General features: G+C 38.4%; 1 protein-coding gene and 1 long non-coding RNA gene across 2 annotated transcripts in view; one reads left to right on the top strand and one right to left on the bottom strand.

The window, feature by feature from the left end:
* Positions 1–22,826, bottom strand: part of ppp1r16b (protein phosphatase 1, regulatory subunit 16B) — a 161,710-nt gene that overhangs the window by 26,459 nt on the left and 112,425 nt on the right. The window contains exons 3-4 of the mRNA XM_012876624.3: positions 14,053–14,123; positions 804–949 (exon numbers count right to left, since the gene is read on the bottom strand). Coding sequence (XP_012732078.2) covers positions 804–949; positions 14,053–14,123 — 217 coding nt within the window. The remainder of the gene's footprint in view (positions 1–803; positions 950–14,052; positions 14,124–22,826) is intronic.
* LOC118567125 lies at positions 15,362–20,866 on the top strand. Its single transcript, XR_004933500.1, has 6 exons — positions 15,362–15,678; positions 17,360–17,428; positions 18,308–18,417; positions 18,540–18,698; positions 18,887–18,979; positions 19,472–20,866. It is a non-coding gene; the product is annotated as an uncharacterized LOC118567125 (long non-coding RNA).

Raw genomic sequence — 22,826 nt, 5'->3', positions numbered from 1 at the left:
CCTAAACTAATTTTCTAAAATAAATTAGCTGCCATTTATTTGTTGATTTTTTTTTTCTGCCTTTTAGGTTTTTTTATATAGTTTGTGCTTTTTAAGAACATAGAGAAACTGTTTGAACACAAATGCCTTTCCACTTATCAAACTTTTTCGAACCTTTAGGGCTGTACGATATAGAAAAAAAGCATATCGATAAAAAAAAAAAATCATATTGATCGATATCGATAATTATCAATTATCAAAGTACTGTTGTTTAGCGACCTATTTTTAGATACAGAACACACAAACACTGAATTCAAACTTAAACCTTTATTTAACCAACTTTTTACCAAAACTGCAAGTTTTTAAAGATTAAAAAGAAGATGTGCTCTCTGAACTCTTTGAAGGGGGCGGAGTTTGGTGATGGAGTGTTCCTGGGTCTGCGTTGTGATTGGTTGGGAGGAATAATGACTGTGATATTAATCTACATGACTAGAAAGCAAAAGGAAAAAAAAACTGTTACTCTATTGAAATTTTTATTGAACTTTTTTTCTATCATCGATACAAATCTATAGATCGATATATATATTGTTATTCAATTATCATCCATCCCTATAATACTTTTCATAACTATTCAAATGTTGAAAATGGGTCAAATTATTAGACAGTTTAGTTGAATAATTGTTACAAAGCAATTTAGAGAAATTAATTTAAATGACAAAAATAAACAAGGAAGTTAAAGGATCTTGAGGCAACATTTCCAGACACCAGTAGAGGTGGGTTTTAAAAATAAATATCCATTAAACTGGGGTGTCTACATGACTTACTGCGCAATGAGTATTTTGACCAGTCCCGCGTGGCCGCAGGTCGCAGCAGCGTGCAGCGGCGTCCACAGTTCGTTGTCCTGAGCGTTAACGTTGGCTCCCCGGTCCAACAGGAGCTTCACCATCTCCTCATAGTTGTCTATGCAACACTGTGAAGGGGGGGAAAAAAAGGATGAATATTCCTTTCACAAAACCAGTTATTTAAGGTTTTTATAACATGTCTGAAAAATGTCCAGTGATGAGCAATAGAATTCCACATTTTTCAACATTTCTCATCACCTGTGGGATACATCAAATTAATATTGAGACATTGGCGAACAGCAGGAAGGAGAAAATGTGTTTGAAGCTGCTGTTTTTATCCAACCTCCCCTAACTTGATGTGAAAACTCCTTTGCTGAGCTGATGTGCTTTAGAGAGACGAGTTTCTCTCTTCGTTCTATTCCCACTGTGATCACTTGTCTGTGCGGCACAGAGGAACAAGAAGCTCATAAAACATTAAAAAGTAAAAACGTCAGGCCGGGTCTCTTCAGTAGACTTTTTTAGTAGCATAATGCTGGGTGGAAAACTGAGAACACATTAAGCAAATCTGGAGACAGTATTCCTACGTGTCAGGCGTTGTGTGGGCTGCTTCCTGGATGCCAGACGAAACTGGAAAAGCACCCAGAACTCACACCCATCAACAGAGACAGACAGACAAAGGCATGGAGGCGGAGGAAGCATTTTCCTTGTTAGGCTGGGTGTGAGTGAGAAGCTGGGAGGAGAGGCTTTGTGAAAACTGTCGGAAAAAACTGTTATTTCCTTCTCCATCGGAGCCAGTTGATGTGAGTGTGAGCAAAACCCGAGACAGTAAAACAGAGTAAGTGACCGCAGAAAGCAGCAGTGAAGGATGAGATTACTCTGTCACAGACGGGGGGTGGGGGGGTGGGGGGATAGACATGATGAGAACACTCGAAGGTTCGGAGTAAAAAGCTTTCCGCAGGTCTCTGTTGTCATCGTCTCATGCCTTCAGTCGACCTATCTGATGCGATCTCCCTGCTCTTTGTGCTGAGATGATGTAAAACATTAGTCCCAGTAAAATACAAAATCTCGCCACAGAAATTGCAGATTATCCCATTATAAATCAAGATTGATTTCACTGAAGACTGAAACAGAAAAGAGAAAAGCAAACAAGTAAAATAAAAAAAGGCTCTCAGTAGATAAAAACAAAATACTGACAGCTGCTGCTGCTGCTACGACAAGGGCTTCCATGAATTTAGTTGACTCTCACTGAATTATATGATGCCACAAGAGTTTCTTCCAGATTTATTTTGGATTTTTTTTAAGGTTTAAGATCCCTTTAATTTAAAGTAGCAAAGAGATATTTGACTTAATAAATGTATAATCCTTTTTTTTACCTACTAGATGAAAAAATATTGCTCTTTTTCCGGTTTATACCGTATTTTTCAGACTATAAGGCACACTTAAAATCCTTACATTTTCTCAAAAATTGATAGTGCGCCTCATAATCCGGTGAGCCTTATCCACGATTACCGTACTTTTTGTGCTTACTGACTGATTTTAAGTGGTACAATGTGATAAAAAAAAACTGTTAAAATGTGTCACTACCAGATCAACTCGACAACAGGACTCTTGAGCTGTCTGCAAGACTGCCTGACTGTAATGTCCAAACTAAATTCATGTAAGGCAATCCATACCTGGAGTACGCACTAGCATCAATAAACCAAGTAAGTTAACTCAATATAACACTGAAATTTATTTTGGCCTTCTGTTAGAAACAGGGCAGCGTCGTCCAACTACTCTGTCCTCCTGACAGAGACGGATAGCTCTCCCTCTCAGGTAGTATGTGTGGCCGTGGAGGGGCGGACTGATATTACACACTTGGGAAGAATATTTATATATATATTAGGGCTGTCAAACGATAAAAAAAATTTAATTGCGATTAATCGTATAATGTCGATAGTTAATCGCAAATTAATTGCAGGTCTGTTTGGGCATTTTAATATGCAATATCGCAATAAATGACACTAATAAAAACACGCTTGTACAAAAAATATTTTTATTTTGTTATTTTTCAAGCACTTTTCAGAATTGGAATGAAAACATCCAAGTGCCATAAAATGTTAAACTCTGGCCTATAATGGCTAAATTACTAATCATGACGCCCTGATGTTTACACTATGTGAAAAAACAAATTGTAAATAAATAAATATTTCATGCCGATACATTCAGGCTGCACAATGAACTGCAAAATTGATCGCAATAATGCAGCATATGCAACATAAATATACAGGAAAGAGCTGCTTGGACTGCTATGAATATTACCTGATTATTTAACGTCTATGTATTCAGGCTTTCTATGCCAGCAGTTTATTTGGTGACACCAAATGTTTACCGCTGCACAAATATGTTTTAAGATGTTAAGTGGTGCTAAGGTGGTGAACAAACTAAAACCACCTCAGTTGTTTCATTGCCAAAACAACAGATGTCAGCCTGAAGCATGTTTTTCAGTAAAACCTCACTGTTATTTGTTGATTGATGTAGCGGGATACACGGGATGCACAATGGAACAGTTGGTGGCAACAGAACGCCTGGGTTCGGTAAATCTAAAGGGAGTTAGCATCTTCTCCCTGCGCATACGTGGGGTCTCTCCAGGTACTCTGGCTTCATTCCAAAAACATATGTTTGACTTGGGTATGAGCAGATTAGGGATAAGTGAGAGGTTGTACGCCCTGTGATGGAGTGGTGAACTCTCCAGGTTGGAACCCGAATCTCATGCAATGACCTCCAAAGCACTGCAGAGAAACACCGGCATAACAGGAATGGATAGCTGGACAGACTAATCATCAGCTAGGGTTTATGTTTGCAATATACCCAATATACCCAATAACAAAGACATTTTCCCTGTTTAAATGTTTATTTATGAATCCCAAGTCACACTGTTATGACATTTACCAAGATTATGCCATAGAGAGTATTTAATGTCTCAGTATTACAGTGGGAGCTGCACAGTGAAGGAGAGGATGGACTTAGCACAGGTGGTGAGGACAACACAGGGGATTGTGCAATGCCGTCTGCAAGATCTGGACGTGGTTCATGGAGCATGAGTCCAGAGAAGGGCCAGATGCATTGCCACGGATCCCTCCAATCCGGGCAATGCACCGTGTGACCCTCTTCCATCGGGTAAAGGCTTCAGGAACATTAAATTCAAAACTAACAGACTCCAAAACAGCTACTTCCCAAAAGCAGTGAGGGGTATCGCCCCCTGCTGAGAAGATTGTGTCTGTTACACATTACAATAACGCATATTTGCACACTTTAATTTCTCAGGAATGTCTGATTGCACAATTCTCCATATGAAGGTTTAAGAATAATGCACAGCATTTACTGCGAATGAATGTGTTGTCGAAGGAGCTTTGAGAGATTAATTCATGCAACTACATCGTAATTCATATTGCTCGAAAAATTACAGATATCCGACTTTCCGAACTTGGTACGAAAGCTTAGCAGACCCTAAAGACTACTTTGCGTGCTCTAACTATAACTTATTTGGTGAAGAGAATAGATGCTTCCTTTAATTTGGTTTTACACAGAAGATGAGCAGAGGCACGATCTCTAGAGGTTTGTGGTGTCTGAGAAAAGAAGTGACAGTCGAGCAGAAAATAAAAACAAATAGAGGAACAAAATTTTATTTTTTTTAAAAGCAGGAAGACACATCGGATGTAATTCTGGGAAATGCAAACAACAAGCAAAGAGATAATATTCTGAGTCAGATGTAAGCGAGTTAAGCAGAACATTTGGCTCTGACTGTCTCCTTCTGCTCTAAAGCAAAACATCCACCTGTTTTCTTGGTCACTTGTGCCACATCCGTGACCTTGCTCTCCTATACTCATAAATCTGGGTCCAAATAAGGCAACAGTCAGCGGAAAAATGTGTATTCGCATTTAAATCCAATCGCATAAATCAGCTCTGCTCTGACTTTGTGGTGGGGGACGAATTAATGTTCAACACATGCGAAGGAATGAAATGACTACATTGAGAGGTGAGAGGAACAAGAATGCTGACATGACACACAACTGAATAACAAACATTTCCTCTAAGCAGCCCCATTTCCTCAGGTGACGATATAAATAAAGACTTAGACGTTTTCTCACTGAATGGTTTCTATTTTAACCCCTGAAACTGGACAAAGTCAAATCAGAAGTCTGACAGATGCTGAAACGTCTAAATGGAAGCATGAAAAGGCTTGCTTTCTGTGCCATTCGATGTTGAAATCTGTGTTGAGAATCCACATATCAACTTTAACTCCACATAAAAAATAAATAAATAAATAATCCCAAAGTACAGGCACAGCAACCTGAGAGAAATTTCCCCACTAAGTCTCTGTTGACTATCAAAAAATGGCTGAGCAGCTGCTAAACGAGTCCACTGTTTCACCTCTAAACTGTAAAAATGCTTATAAAAAGTGTGAAGAAAAGCATTTTTTCAGAGGTCATGAACAAAAATAACCCACTATTTGTGCTTTGAGGGTTTAAATAAATTTCAGCTGATGCTGCATAACTTTTAGAGATTATTTATCTTCTAGTGCAGAGGTCCTAAAATAGCTAATTGTGGCATGGATCCAGACTCTGAGCAAGGCTTTTAAGATCCAGATTGAATTATACTTTTGGCAGAATATATTTTTAACCTGTAATTTTTTTAATGCGTTTTAAATAAGTCATTTAAGCCATGCAATTATCTTTTTTTTTTTTTGCCTAAATTAGAGTCATTGTAAGGCTACATTGTAAGGCCACCGTGTTTTGGGTCAGGAGTCTGCAGAAAGGGGGAGACATTTGAAATAAAAGCACAGCAAAAAGATGAGCTGCCTCTAAAAACTAAAATACGAACTGGTAGCTCAGAAAATAAATATACTAAGTTCCAAGTTGAAAAAAATAAACTAGAACAACCAAACGATCCAATATTGCTGCTCAGAATGTCCATCCACTAATCATCCACTGTAATTAAATACGTAGGTTTAGTGTTTGCAATCTAAAACACACGGGAGCATTTTGTTTTTTTAGCTTTCATTGCTAACGGCAGCTAACCTTAGTTAGCAAACCTCACCGGCTTATATAACAATTAGGTAGGGACGAACACCATTCCCTGAATCTGAGGGTCTTAGGTAATATTTACAGCCCAGATCAATTGATTTAAACCCTGAAAGTGGCATCGTTTTTGTTCAATCTTTTTTAACTCTTCATGTAAAACAGACCAAGAAACTGGAAACAACATTGCTCTTTATTCTTCTAATGCAACTGTTGTATTTGATATGTTTTGTGTTTTTGAAGTGTGCTTTTCCTTTGTAATTCCTGTAATTCCTTTGTTTTCTTTTCTTGTGTTGTGTTCATCTACAGCACTTTGAATTGTCTTGTTACTGAAATGTGCTGCACACATAAACTTGCCTTGCCTTGCCTTGCCTTGGAATGCTGAGCTTTATAACCCAAGTTTTAAAAGCAACGGAAATCCAAAGTGGTACTCAGCGTGTTATGACATAATTTACTCAATACTCTTGAGACCAGCATAACAAAAATTGAAAAAAGGAAAGAGCAGAAAGACCGCATCTGTGTGCATTCAGAAGCAGAAGTGGTGGTTTAAATATGTTTACTGCTTCCTGTGCTCATGATGGAAAGAAAATGAGGTTCAAAGCAGAAGAGCATGAGTCACGCATTTCCGTTTTTCAGCATTTCAGCGTGCGTGTACGATGGTGTTTAACTGACAATTTGATACATTGATGACATGCTAACATTATTCTTACTCTAAATGTAGGTTCATTCTCAATGTTAAAAACACAACACAGCCCAGAGAGCATCACAATCGGAAGTAACAAGAATCTCAAAGACACTATAATATTCTAGGTTACCAAAAACAACCTACAAGTTTTTCCAAAAAAAGGTAAAAAACAAATGAATGACGAATGACCATGCCCTGGATGACTGAGAATCTTCACCAGCATATAACAACCTACAAGTTTGCAACCCCCACTCACCAGTTAAACCTCTAGATTAATAATTTTCTTAATAAACCTGTAAACCCAAGCCCACCTGCTTCCTAAATGCTAAAATGATCACTTTTTAGAAAAAAGAAAAATGCACTCACAACCACGCGCTAACAAGAAAAAGGCAAGGAAATGATCAGCAATTCGTGTAAAGTACTGACACAGGGATGAGAGTGTGGCACAAACAAAGGCTCGGCTTATCCGTGTGCGGCTGGAAAACAACAGCAGCAGTCTTGCTGGGAGCCGTCGGTGGGCCGAGAAAGCGCTGCGGTTCTGGCCTTAGGAGCACAATGACGAGGAAACAAGGCTGACATTTGGAATTTTAAAAGGCTTGAATTGGTTCCAGGCCAAAGCCGAGAGAGCTGAAGGCAACGGAGACGGCACTAAAACTGAAATAGTGATGCGTCAAGAGGCGGGGGAGCGGGGCCAGGTGAGAGAGCGTACAGCTGAGACTGATAAGACCTTAAACTGGCTTTGGATTTGACCACAGCTGAACAAACGAATGCAAATGATTAGAAGTGATGGGAATCTGGAGTTCAGCTGCTGGAAGAGAAAACTTAAAAAGGCCAAATGGTTAATGTGAACAGTGACAAGCAGCTTGAATGCCAGAGGAAGAGTTTACCCGGAGTCAAGGACAACTTGATCCAGCCCTGCAAAGTTATTTGTCTGTCTGGAGGGGGGGGGGGAAAACTGCCTCTCTGAAGAATCAAGGCTAACATTCACAGTATCTTGAAAATGTGTTCATACCCTTTCAATGTAAATGTATAAAAAAACAAACAAATAAACAAACAAATATATATATATATATATATATATATATATATATATATATATATATATATATATATATATATATATATATATATATATATATATATATATTTGTGTGGGATTATACAGTTCATGACAAGCCAACACAACATAGGAGGAAGTGAACTTGAGGTTTTTGTAAAAATGTTTAAGAAACAAGTATGGACTGCATTGCTTTTCAGCTGCCTTAACTCTGATGCCCATAAATAAAAACCAGCGCAAATAATTGCCTTCAAAAGTCAACTGTTTACTAAATACAATCCACAGAACATAAACCACTGCGTGGTGAATAACGAACGCTGTACATCACCCTCAACACAACACTGCCATGTTGCAAAGCACAATAACAATGGGAAAAAAAGAAATAAACTTAAAAAAAATGAATAAAATTCCCTAGATGTGCAGAACAGGTGGAAAAATAATCCAAAAGACTAGCAACTGCAATTGCAGGAAATGGCGATTCTACAGATTATTGCCTCAGTGAGGGTGGATATATATGCATGGCACACTTTTCGTTTTTCTTTTCTTCTTTTTTTTTTTACAAATAAAAATATGAAAAGTTAAACGACATTATTTTTCATCCACTACTGTTACTAATTTGTATTGGTCAATTATTTAAAGGCATGGTAAATAGGTAGGCTACAAGGTGAGCAATAAAAAGTACTACTTTTTAATCATTTCCAGGGAGATAGGCTTAAAGGGAGGATATTGCAAAGCTGGTGCGTCTGATTCCTCAAAAGCCGAAGCAATGCAGAGCAGAATTACTGATGAAAAGGCCCAAACCACTCAGGAATACAGACTGAAAACTTCACAGCTCAACACGATCAAACTCCAAGTCGATCCATTACAGCCTGTGGAGTCTGTCATGTCCGCATTCATTTTTACACTCAAATGTTGCAGAAGTGAATGTTTTTGAACACAGCTCTTTCAGTCTGTTGATGTTCTGGGTCATGGTGCCCACCCGGCCACGGCGGGGTCACGCACACGCAGTGAGATACACGAGATTACGGCCGGATAACAGCTGGGTCGCTGAAATATAGGACAAGATGGGGCAGGTGAATTTAGGAGCTTAAACTGACAAAACAAATACTGCAACTGGGTGAAATTTGCATTTGTTTATCCAGAATATTCCCCTGAGTAACACTAAAACGGCTCTGACAAAGCAGGAAATTTGCTAAATATCACTTTCTAAGCTGAATTTGACCTAAACTGTTTAGAAAACCTGGACTGTTTCACTAGAGATTAGGTTAACTTGCTTTATTTCTTTGACAGGATCCGTGAGAGATGGTGTTATATAAATAAATTTCAAATGAATATCAAAGACGAATAAACAAAATAGTATAGCTTTAACCTGTTGAATTTTTGGCTGTCAGTGCTGCTGCTGCTGCAGCTGAAGAAGAGAGTTGGGTATCTTTCCTTTTTTTATTTTATACATGCCATCCACATTCTAACTAATCTCAATCATTTTTAAATGGATCGATTTTTGCTTCTCAATCAACGCCAAATTCTGTTCATGGCAGCAAAAGAACACATTTTTGTGTTAATTTCCAATTTTAGAGCACTTTAGGGTAATATAAACATGAAAGGATTCTACTTTCAGCACTTTCTCTACATTCATAAATGGTAGTGGCAGCATCATGCTAAGGGAATGTTCCTCAGTGACGAGGCGACGAGACAATTGGTTTTAATAGGGAAAGGAAAATACATAAATTTACAGCAATATAAAAAAGTATTGGCTCCTAAGTATTGGGTCACACTATTTGTTTGAAACAACAAAAAGGGTTTTAAATTAGACATAGATTACCTGATTAAATAAAAATAAATGTATTCAAATTATGTTTTCATTTATTCAGGGAAGAAACTATGCAACCGAACCTAAGTTTACGCAAAAAAAAAAAAAAAAGATAAAATATGTAATGACCTAACTTATAAACTGTAACCAAAATGTAAAGCCACAACCAGGCCTGATTACTGCTAAACATGTGAAATAAAGTATTTAGATTGTACCTGTGATGTGGGCTAAAACATTTTAAAAAGCAACACATATTTTAACAATTTCAAGAACAGATGAGAGACAGTTGTTGCGTCTATCAGTCTGGAAAGCTTGACAAAGCAATTTGTGATGTTTTGTGACTCGTGCAAACCACAGTGAGAACCATTGTGCACAGATGGAAAGAAAACAGGAAATTCAACCTGCAATGACAGGGAGCATCAGCGAACCATCCAGGAGATGCCAAAAGAACCCAGAGCAACACATAACCCCTGCAGACCTCACGTGCTTCAGTTTATATTCAAAAATAAGAAGGAAAAAAAAACTGAGCCTCCATGGCATCCTTAAGGAACATCCAACAATAATACCACTGTCGGCCAAAAGCATCGCAAAAGTTCATAACCCACAAAAAACATCTTGTTGACCCCCAAGAATTTTAGAAGAATACTCTTTGGACTCAAGCGCCAAAAGTGGAAAACGTATGAAGGTGTATGTCCTGTTACATATAGCGCTGAATTAAAACAGCTTTTTAATAGTACATTTACTGACAGTCAGCCCATCCCACTACAGCGGTGGTAGAGTGATGGTCTGCTGCTGCGTTGCTCCTTTAGAAACTGGGCAACTTGTCATAAATAATGTAACCATGACCTCGGCTCTCTAGCAGAAAATTCAGGAAGAGGACGTCTGGCCATCATCTTACGACCTTAAGCTCACGCACACGTGGGACAATGACCCAAAGCTCACGCACATTAAGTCAATTTGAGATGCTTTGGCGCGACCTTAGACGACAGCTTGTGTTGAAATCCCCCCAGGGGGGCCCATATTTGCCCACAGCAGGGTAAAAGACTCGACACCAGTTATATCAAACACTTGACGGCAGCTCTTGCTGGCACAACCGGTTAATAAGCCCAGCAGACTTATCCAGCAAGTCTGGGGGGACTTGAACCTTTTTTCTTTTTCATTCTAAGTTCATTACTGTAATTTCCCTTTTGTTAAACATAGCAAATTTGGTATCCACAGATTACTGGTGAAGATTCTCAGTCATCCAGGTCATGATCATTCCAAAAATGTTAAAAAAACAAAACAACTGGACTTTTGAATGTCTGGAGTAGTGTGGAGTTCCAAGCTTTATTCCTCCAGACATTTGAATTGAGAAAAGCTTTCTGGATGGAAAAGCGAAACGTCTTCAAACTTCGGAAAAAAGTCCAGCTCAGCTCCAGCTTGTTTCGTAACTTATTTGGAATGTATCCACCGATCATCTAAGGTTAAACCAAGATTATCTAAATGCAGTTTAGAATTACTGAGTAAAGTGTGATTAGATTTAAGTACGATATTTTGAGCAAAAATTCAGAAAAAAAGGGGGGTGGACTGGTCTTAAGAGGTCTATAGTCTAGTATTCCTGCATATAGGAGCTGCTGTTATCATTAATAGAAATCATTAATTGAAAACTGCATTTAGTTTTTCTGTGCGGTGGTTTTCTGCAATTTAAAAATGCGTTTTTTGAAAAGTTAACTGTAAAGCCCCCTTTTTCAATTAACTCATAAAACACACAACAACCCCTCCTCCTTCCATTTAAAAAAAAAAAATCAAACTAGGATTTAAAAAAAATAATAAAGTGGAACATGCAGGCCAGTTTTTGGGGCTTTGCCCTGAATGTGTGTCGCGGCTGTTTTCCAGCAGCATTAATCCTGCTTGGCTGGTGGGCTTCAAAATAATTCATACACAAACCATGGCACAGATAATCCATCACATTATTCCAACTAAAGAGGCATTCATGTGGTTTTGGCCAACGGGAAAAAGAAATGCTGAGGAGCTTTTTCTGTGTTTTGGGATTGTATGTATTGTATGTTATGTGTGGGTGTGTGTTGTGGTAAACACTGTGACCCTGGAAGCCATCTTTTTGATAAATGTCTCACATCAGAGGGGTGAGAGCCGGCCTGGATAGAAATGACACCCCATTTAGACAAACAGCACCAGCACCTTCCTATATTTGTCACCTTGTAGGTTTGTGTGGTCACAGTATAGAGAACCGCTAACACAAGCAGGTTGTCGGGATTACGTCTTCTTAATGGTTATGTACTGAAACATTAGGAAATGAATCCAAACGCCTGCTAACTGGACAGTATATGTTTGACAGTTGCTGTGAAATTACTGCTTTAAAAAGGGTCGGATCTTGAACCCGGACTGGAATCGGGCCCATCCACTCAGCGTATAATCAGGAACACTGGAAGCTGAAAGGTCATTCTGATCTCTTGGCTGTGTTTAAAACCGCAGCCTCACCGGTGGTGACTGATGGACTTCAATTTTCTCTTCCGTTGTTCATTTCAGTGCCTCCCAGCTGGAGTGTGAATATTAGGCTTTGCACAGCCAGAGGGGAAAAGAGATATGGCCGCGCTAGCTCAGGCAGAGAGAAAAGGAAGCGACTAAGAAGAGAGGGAGGAAGAAGGGATGGAAAGCAATGAACATTTCTCCTTCAGTGATCTTTAAGATAAAGAACCATTCCTGTGAAAGTCAGACCCTCTATTAAAAATAAAGCTCAAGCCATCTAGCATTTAGATCCAACCTTCAAGACTTGCCCTTATTTGACATTTTAGTTTAAGTGTAACAAACAGAACATTTCCCTCAGTAATAGAAGCATCTTCATGCATGCCCAGCAGCTTCACAGGAAATAAAAACGTGTTTTCCAGCTGCCGCACTTTGAGGAATCGGCTCAGATGCCGCGTAATAGCTTCTCCTGGACGGGCGCCGTACTTCAGCTTCAGATGGAAACAAGACAAATGTTTGTTTCCTGACGATTTGGATGAGACGGAAGCTCTGATTATAAAATCAGCAGTGATTTAAATAAGGCATGAGAAAATAGGTTTGATATGCTTTATCAGTTCCCTACATCGAAACAGACCAATTTCCACCGATAATGAACTCATTTCCTCCTCAGATTGAAAACGTACTTTACAATAATCAACAAAACCCGGCGACTTCTTTCTGCATGAAACCATCTATTTTCCTTTGCTGTCCTTGGCATTAAAGCGAATATTTTAGAAAACCTAAAAGAGAAAAACCACCTTTTCTTGCTTCTGTTGCATTCACACGGTCAAAGCAGCAGAAAGACTTTAGAGGTCAGGTAAGGTGGTTTGTTCCTGCACAGGGTTTGAAGTAATATTATCCATCTTTCCCTCTATTCACTGGGGTATTTTAAAGACACACGGACTCACAAAAGGTTTTGGTAAAAGTGCATGTATGTCCTCAGCATGTAGAATTAAAGGTTTCTCTGCTGCTGTCAGCTTTTATCCTTCAGTACCGAGGATAGAAAGAAGAAAATCGCTACAAGGTCGAGGTTCATTGAAATTTTCTGGGCTTCATCACTCAATTCAAAAAGGTTTATTTCATTATTATTATCATTATTATGAGTGGCAGAAGAAGTAGAAGTAGTAATATTTTACATATATTTAAAAAAGACACGGGTTTTGCAATTTCAGCCAAAGAGGAAAGTGATATGTTAAGGTGGACAGAGATAAAGGCAGTGAGTTGCATCATAAGGTATATATTTCTTCCTATTTACAGTACATTGACAGGACACTTACACCCCTTTAACAGTTCCATATTTCCACCACAAACTTTAGTGTGTTTTTGTTGGGATTTTATTTGATAATCTAACACAAAGACGTGTATACTTGAGAAGTAGAAAAGACAATGATAAATGGCAAAAAAAAAAGAAATTGCTAATAAATAAACTGAAAAAAACTTAGCTTGCATAATTAATTAGCATTCCTAAGGAAATACTTTGCTGGATTGATTATAGCTGCAATTGAAGCATCAAATCCTCTGGAATACTGGATTTGCACATCTAGAAGTTGAAATTTTGGCTGTTCTTCTTTGTGCAATACATCAACCTCAATCAGTTTTATATTCGATTTAGACCATTCTAACACATGACTATACTTCGATTTAAACAATTTCCCTGTAGCTCTGGATGTAGGTTTAGGGTTGTTGTACTGCAGCAAGGTGGACCCATGTCCCCTGTCCAAGTTAATCCAAGTCTCAAGGTTTTATTCAGGTTTGTCATGTATATACATCGATCTTCCTATAAACGGATCAGATTCGTGGTCCCTGCTGAAGAAAAGCGCCCCTACAACACGAGGCAATCTGACAATGAGAGCCTTTGCTAATACCTCATTTCTTTTTGCTTCACACTTACCTAGACTTCAAAACCACAATATCCTGTTCTAAACTTTTGCCAGGAACCTTTAAAAATGGAGGAAATTTGCTAGAAATGTACTTACTGTCTAATATTTATCTCTAACTTTTGTCCACTGATATTATATTCCATCAGTTTGTATGTTTCGAAAGGGGGAAAGCTGCTCAAACATGTAAATCAAAAGCGGTAAAAAGATGGTGGAACAGATGGCCACAGATAATCTTACCTGATGCAGGGCGGTGAGACCGTCTTCATTACAGAGATCTGGACTCACATTGTTCCTCAGTAAGTAGCGAACTGATGGAAAAACAGACAAAAAAAAACAGAAATAAATACTTAGAGAGCTTCTGACAGGCCTCTGCCTAACCTGTTGTTACCTGTAGCATCATCAATAAACCTGCATCATCTATTATTCACTGCGTCTCACTAAGATGTCTCTGTATCTCTTAAATGATGGCCCCTGCCAGGATGTTGCCAAACTAGGCTCAGAAGAATAACTGAAAGGATCTGAGTTTGAGGGGAGAACTGGTGAGGTAGGGTGATGTAATGATGCGGAGGATCAAACGGTCTGTCTGACTCCCGGTCCGACAGATAAAACCTTCAAACTGGAACCTAATTCCCAAAATATATGCCGTGTCAGTCTGCACACCAGATAGATTCACCTGGCTGCCTGAGTGGGAAGCTGAGGCGAAATGTCAGGGTCCTGTTTTTGCCTGGGGTGTCACCGCTCTTCATTTCACACATACTCAAACAATAAAATCTATAAAAACAGTTTAAATCAAATCATATAGAGGATATGAGCAGAGCTACACATGAAACAAAGAAAAAAAACACATTCAAGATGGTTTTATTTTTATAGTCACCAGAAGCACACTGTCCTTTCTCTGCACTGGCTCAGGTTTGATTTCAGATGATGTAATATTTTCAGCTGAATATTACGCACGAGTAAAATGAACACATGAAGACGGCACTGATTTGGGTTTTCTGTGAAACACTACTCACTCGATCTGAAATGACTGTGCGCCTCAGAGAGGAGAAAGCCTTCATCAAGAAAACTACTGGTTGTAAACTCGAGGTGCGGCATAATGAGTGAAGCTAACAAAGATGACCGTGATAACATTTTCAGCCGCCTTCGTAGAAGTTGGTAGAACGCTTCAATTTAAGGATCAAAAAAGACCAAAACCCTTAAAGCAACAGAAAACAAATTCTTTAGGATACCTGACACTTCTTCGGGCAAAAATCTTTAAAAATCCACAACAAGAGCAAGATAAGTTCTTCATTTTTTGTATTGGGAGCTTTCTGTTTCAGAGTAGATCAAGATCGCAAAATTTGACAGTTTCCAGTCACAAAAACACAGTCATGCAACGGAGACTTAAGGAGAGCAATCATTTCCTCTTATTTGGGTGATGTTTTCTTAAGATTTCACTTGTTAGACTCCCCGTGTTGCACTTTATGTGACCAGAAAGACAAAAGTGTACAAAAATCAATACAATGAGCATGCCTACTCAAACAGCATACCGATAAATCTTTTTTCTACACTGTAAAATCCAATAGCTGTCTTAACTTGAAAGACATGAGTTAGCTGTAGTTGGGTATCAATAATTTGTGCTTCTTAATTGGTTTTCGAAAGTAAAGGTTAATTTCATGGTGAAAAAAAGCTACTTACTTATTGTTTTAAGTGAATATAACTTTGTTTGAAGTCTTCTTAACTTGCTTAGAGCGACTAATTTGGAGCATGCGCAATAGAAGCCACGCCCACCAACGTTCAGTCTCCTGCTCAGGACCGTTAGTGGTGCCGATAGGACTGTGCCGACACATTTTCTGTAGATTTCATCGCATGTGGAACAATAAGGTAAGATTTCAAGCAAGTTAGGTTAATATTTGTGTGTGAATTTGTGTTTCTATCTGTTGCCTCGACATAAGCTATCATATGTTAAACATTAACAAGCTAACAGGCCGAGCACATGTTCGGGCATGTACCACCATCCCGGGATTCACCTGAAAATTAATTTTAACGGTGAAAACGCTCACATTTTAAATGTAGCTACAGTAATTTTTAGTTTTCACGGAGTTGACACAGTGGATGTATTTTGGTCGAATGTTGGGTGTTAACAACACAAAAAGTCCCGAGTTGCAAAGTAATATATCAATGAAATTTGCTACATCAGTTGTGTAGAGGAAACACTAAACGAGGCCATTTTTAAGCTAGACACAGTTTTCAGCCACATTACTCGGCAGTGTTGTGGCTAAAGGCGTTCTTTGAACGATAGTTCCTGAACGTAGGCTACTGTATAACTGTCTGAGAAACGTTACTGTGAACACGTTTATTCTGGTGTTTGTGAACGGCCCCCTCTCTCAGTTTAACTTCGTTCAATAGGGTGCCAGGTTTTATATAGAACCTGCCAGACGAAGACCTGGCTAAAACACACGACAAACAGGCCTTAATATGTAGCGGAAAAAACACCCTATCTGGCAACACCAGCCACCACGTCGCACCGCCGCTAAGTCATCAAAACACAAAGCAGCACGGAGGCTTCGTGAGGATGCGAAAAATCTTACATTTCTGTGCAAACGTTGCCCGCCAGCTTTCAAAAAGAAAATAAGCACTTTAGTTACATCCTCAGCAAACCTGAAACGGTACGTTGAACTGATAGCATTTCAAGGCATGTGCAAGCAAATCAAAATTATAAATATGCAATCTAACGCATAGTTTTTCAGTGTTAAAACTGATAAAATAATGTTTGCCTGTGGTTCTATAGGGGTAGTGGCAATAAAAAAAAAAAATAGCTCGCAGCAACATATGGAAAAAAAGAACTATGAACTAGTTAATTTTTGGAACTGTGAACTTAGTTAAAAATTTTGAAGTATGAACTAACTAGTTACTTTTAAAATGTAATAATATATTTTTTAAACTAGTTCATGCATAAAGTGAACTTTCCCAACACTGTTGGTTGGACATAGAAGAACATAAGTTACTTTACTGCTAGTTTCTGTTTAAATTGTTTGCAAAGCCAAAAACGTGGAAATTACATGACGGTTGGCAAAAAAAGGACATTTATATTTGCAGCTGAATATTAAGAAAGACCCTGTCAAACGTTTTAAATAAAAACAAGAAAAACATTGACAATTAAAATGTATATTGATGTTTCTTCTATCCCGCCTGTGTTCCCATCCGTCCAGCACGGACAGATGGACCAATGTACACCTTTTATTCAAAGTCAAATTAAACTGAAGTCGTTCCATATTTTTACAAGATAACACCTGCTATTGATGGAACACACACGTGAGTTGCATTGCCAATATTGTTGTAATTATACTTAAGTCAGGATTGTTTATACTCTTAATTTTTCGAAATGTTTTCATGACTCAATCTGAATCTTCAAATATTCATATCTATGTGGATTTATATTTATGTTGGGAAACAAGCATTCTCCTATAATGCTTGTAAAGTGTGTAAATATGTTTTTACTCTGCAAATCACATCACTTTAAGTGGAACTTTCTTTTAATTAAAACAGTATTTGTCCTTTACAGAAGTGCTTGTGGCAACTGCCTTGAGGGATCTTCACAGCTGCTTTGGCAGTTGGCCTCAGTACACGGGAGGTGAGATAAAGTAGACAATATATATACACACACACACACACACACACTTACAACTTATACCTAAAATTTCCACTTAAAATAATTTCTTGCAGATGCAGTGGACCTGTAAGCAGTGTATTTTTTCTACAGACAAAAGAGGACAGTTGTTAAAACACTATCGCCTAAAACATGGAGGCTTTACTCGGCAACAGCCTATACCATGTCTTCATAACAATTGCTTGTGCACTTTCAAATCTTTTAATGCACTCAAAGTGCATTTATCGGTTTGGCACTGTCAATCAGACATTGGACAAGCGAGTAAACCCACAGTTGTATTTCACTGCCAATTATGTGAATACACAGAGCCATGCACTGAACAAGAGTTTTTCACACACTTGCGCAGCCATTTAAAACTTAAGCAAAGAGTTCTGTGTCCATACAACGGCTGTGATTTTCACAGCAATGTATATTCAACATTTAATGCACACAAAAGTAGGGTACACAGAGCGAGCGCTACAACACATTTTAAAACCGAAATAGTATCAAACATTGAACATAAAGATCAGTTGGCTGAAGTGGAGAATGATATTTCCTCACAGGATGACTCTGATTGTGAATTTGAAGAGTCTGTAGATGACATACAGGACTTGGAAAGTCAGCTGGAACGTAACCTTGCTGCTCTGTTTTTGAAAATGCAAACAATCCTGCATATATCAGAAAGTGCTACACAAGAAGTTATTCAGCAGATCAATCAGATCCACTTACTTTCACAGCCATTACTTCAAAGTAAAGTCCAGGAGATTATCAGTCAGCATTGTGGTGATGTGGATAATTCCATTGTGAGTGACGTTATAAATGCAGTTTCACAAAGTAATGTCTTGCTGAAATTCACCTCTACAGGAGGGTCCTTATCAACAGCTTTCCCACTGCGGAGACGGGAGATTGTGGAGGCTGAACCTCCAGTGAAAACCCTGAAAGAACGCTGGCCAGCTCTTTTTACAGAGAGACAAGTACGTACTGATATTCAAATGCTTTTTTTTTGTATTCTGTTATGATTAAGTGTGCATTGATTGTTTTAGGACTGGTAACCAAAGCCAGTCTACTTACTCACATTTTTTTCTTTGTCTTGTAGGTGTTTGCTGAGTTCAACAGAATAGCTACAACAAACCTGGAGAATGACTTTTTTGGTGCTGTTGACCGCTACACACCACACTTTGTCACCATCTTCAAGTCCAAGAAAGGAAGTGTTGGAGAGAAACTGGCTGAGATTGTGCAGCAAATTGATTCAAGGGTCAGTCTACAGACTTACGTTTTTGCTGTGGATTAGATCTTCAAATAACTATTTCAGTCAGGAACTGTTCTCTGCACTGTTAAGCATAAATGGTGACACCTTTTTCATGTGCACTTTTAAAAATGTGTTTGTATTGTAACTTTTGAATGTTGCATAATCCTGAACTTTATGTGTTTATCCACTTCTAGAAACCAGATGTGACAGCAGTGCGTACCCTTGTTCTCCAAGGCATCCCTGTTCTGCTTGGTGATGACCCTAGTAACTTCTACAACACCTCCTTTGTAAGTTCTCATATCTTAAAAAAGCACTTACTGTATGAACTCTGAGTTCAGAACAAAGATGGGCTGCATGCTAACTGTGACAGTTCAGTGTATGCCAGCAGTGTGAGAAAAGAGATAAAACAACAAAAACTATAAACAAACGAGGAACCAGCCATTCAACTAACTCCATTTGTAGTCCATGTCACATTGTTGAACTGCTGAGTGCAACAATGCTAAGCCCACTTGCTCTGCTGTAATTGTGGGTTCTGCACAAGAGGTAGAACATTTCTCTCCCTCAAAAAGAATAGTGGTAACAGCAATAACATCTAAATACATTTTGTATTAGGATAGAGCTTAATTTCATTCATGTTTTTTAGTGGATGTCTGTCAGCTGGGTGTGAAGTGAAAACCTAATAGGCTGGAAGGAAGTGTTGATTTGACAGATGACTTGATAACAATTGATAATGCCAATCAACATTTACCTGAGTAATGTTTGTGTTTGGTTGGATAAAGGATTCTGACAGTCAGGAGGCCTGGGCCCAGGTATCTGTTGGGTTGCTGACTATCATCAGTGAAGATGCGCCTATCTCTCCAAATCATCTCCATCTTGACCCGGTCTCTACTGCCATCATTCTTGAAGGAGGTATTGTAATGGACAGTCTCCAGAACCTACCTCAAGCACTGTGCCTCTTGTTTGGGTTGTCCTATGCACTGCACTTGGACTACCCTAAAACCATGAAAAACACATTCAACTTCATTCAACGAGTGATGCTTGGCCTGGGAGGCAACAAACTCCCCCCCAAACTTCAAACTCTTAAAAATCTCCTGTTGAGTTAGGATGGTAAAAATCAATAGTGACATTTGGAATACAGTTTTGTTTATAAAAGTGAGTCCAGCTGCTTTTAATTGTTAAGTAAATAAAGGCACTCCTTTCATATTGTTTTATATCAGCCCCCGGGTCCATCAGCAAGTTACATTTAGAGGCTGCAGGTGTATGGTCATTCATACATGCGTTAAATTGGTTGCCATAGTTATAAACTAACTGGATGTCACCTGTACTTAGGGTTAGGCAGATTGATTCTGTCAGCACTTGATTCTTTACCAAGTTTGGTCTTTAAACTTTGTTATTACAAAAGTAAAGCACTTGTTCAGGATTATCTTAAAATAAAGGTCAGGGTTGGAATTTTCTTTCCAAAAATGACAAATTTATGTCTTTTTATAAAGCCAAATAAATTGGTTGCCTATTATTACTGGAATATTATTGAAGAACACTTTTGTTACCGATGTGTCTATAGGTAGATAGGCAAACAGTCAGTCCAACAGAGTTCGTTGTTCACACCCCTTGGTGTTGCTTTCACTCTGTACTTGAAAAGAAAAAAGTTTTTATTTTTTATGTTGTATAGTTTTTATTGTATATGCAGTGAAATAGGCATGTGTGTGTTCTGGTTCTGTGAGAAGAGATATTCTGTGGTTGGCACTAATACCTTGACATTGATAATTTTAGTCTGAATGTTGTCTTCAAGTGGTACTGATCACTTATAGTAATGATTAACATTTTAATCTCCTCAAAACCAATTAGTATCTCTACCAGCTGTCTCAGGTGCAGATTCGACTGTGAGTATATTTCCCAAAATTCATACTCCTGTAAATAATCCGGTAAAAAAAACAATTACTTAGCAGTGAAGTCAAGAATTCATGGGCCAAAATTTGACTGAAATTACAGGGTGTATCTGGGCCAAGCACACGATAATAATATTTAAGATGATAAAATACATTCAGAATGAAATTACAAATGTCAAAGTAATGCATACTTCATACCAGATTCAAATGGTTTTAAGTCTTTGATTTTAACATTGTAAACTAAATGACAATGGTTGAGGTTTAAGGAATAAACCTGTTTCAACTAAATTGTGGTTGTGTGTTAATTATTTCTATTTTATGATACTTTATACTTCTTATCTGGTACATTTATGTGACAAGTGTATAGTGAGTTGGCAAAACAGAGTTAACATAGGTGAGCATTTGGTGTTTGAGATTGTTATTCTTCTTTAGAATAACAACCTCAATGTCTTTATTACTGTAAATGGGAAAAGTTAAAGTGATTGTTTGAAGTAATTCATTTACACAAGTAACAGTTACTTGGTCTTTTCAATAGGGGTTTGCATGGTTTAATTCAATTCAATTCAATTCAATTTTATTTATATAGCGCCAAATCATGAAACATGTCATCTCAAGGCACTTTACAAAGTCAAGTTCAATCATATTATACAGATTGGGTCAGATTATACAGATTGGTCAAAAATGTCCTATATAAGGAAACCAGTTGATTGCATCAAAGTCCCGACAAGCAGCAGTCACTCCTGGGGAACCGTAGAGCCACAGGGAGAGTCGTCTGCATTGTACATGGCTTTGCTGCAATCCCTCATACTGAGCAAGCATGAAGCGACAGTGGGAAGAAAAACCACCCATTAACGGGAAGGAAAAACCTCCGGCAGAACCGGGCTCAGTATGAACGGTCATCTGCCTCGACCGACTGGGGTTACAGAAGACAGAACAGAGACACAACAAGACAGACAAACAAGCACAGAAGCACACATTGATCTAGTAATCTGTTCTACTTTAGATGGTAGTAGCGGGTGAGCCGTCTTCTCTGGATGATGTCACAGTTAACAGAACGCCAGACCAGGTGTACCTACTATGAAGAAAAAGAGAGAGAGCAAAAAGTTAAAAGCTGAAATGACGACAGTCATTTCAATGTAATACAATGCAAAACTGGAGAACAGTAGACTGAAGAACAGTAGAAATCAGTAGAGTGAGAAAATTAGACCCTGATGTCCTCCAGCAGCCTAGGCCTATCACAGCACAACTATAGAGATAGCTCAGGGTATGAGCCACTCTAACTATAAGCTTTGTCAAAAAGGAAAGTTTTAACATTAGTCTTAAAAATAGATAGGGTGTCTGCCTCACGGACCAAAACTGGGAGTTGGTTCCACAGGAGAGGAGCCTGATAGCTAAAGGATCTGCCTCCCATTCTACTTTTAGAGACTCTAGGAACCAGCAGCAGACCTGCAGTCTGAGAGCGAAGTGCTCTGTTAGGAACATACGGGGTAATCAGAGCTCTGATATATGGTGGAGCTTGATTATTAAGGGCTTTATACGTTAGAAGGAGAATTTTAAATTCTATTCTTGATTTAACAGGAAGCCAATGAAGGGAAGCTAAAATTGGAGAAATATGATCCCTCTTGTTGATTTTCATCAGAACTCTTGCCGCAGCATTTTGAATCAGCTGAAGACTTCGAACTGCATTTTGTGGACTTCCTGATAGTAAAGAATTACAATAGTCCAGCCTTGAAGTAACAAATGCATGGACTAGTTTTTCAGCATCACTCCTGGACAGAATGTTTCTAATTTTGGCGATATTCCGGAGGTGAAAAAAGGAAACTCTGGAAACCTGTTTAATATGGGATTTAAATGACATGTCTTGGTCGAAAACAACACCAAGATTTTTAACTTTATTACCAGAGGCCAAGTTAATGCCATCCAGATTAAGGGATTGATTAAGAACTTTATTTTTTGAAGACTCTGGCCCAAAGATTACAACTTCTGTCTTGTCAGAATTTAAATGCAGGAAATTTAAAGTCATCCAGCTTTTGATGTCATCAAGACATGACTGCAGTCGAAGTAACTGATTGGATTCATCAGGATTTATGGATAAATATAGCTGAGTGTCATCAGCATAACAGTGGAAATTAATCCCATGCTGTCTGATAATTTTGCCAATCGGAAGCATATATATAGTAAATAGAATTGGTCCAAGGACTGAACCCTGTGGTACTCCACAAGTGACCCTAGAGTTTGAGGAAGATTT

This window comes from Fundulus heteroclitus, chromosome 20 (assembly GCF_011125445.2).
Source record: "Fundulus heteroclitus isolate FHET01 chromosome 20, MU-UCD_Fhet_4.1, whole genome shotgun sequence".
Lineage (NCBI taxonomy): Eukaryota > Metazoa > Chordata > Actinopteri > Cyprinodontiformes > Fundulidae > Fundulus > Fundulus heteroclitus.
This window is presented reverse-complemented; position numbering and strand designations above follow the sequence as displayed.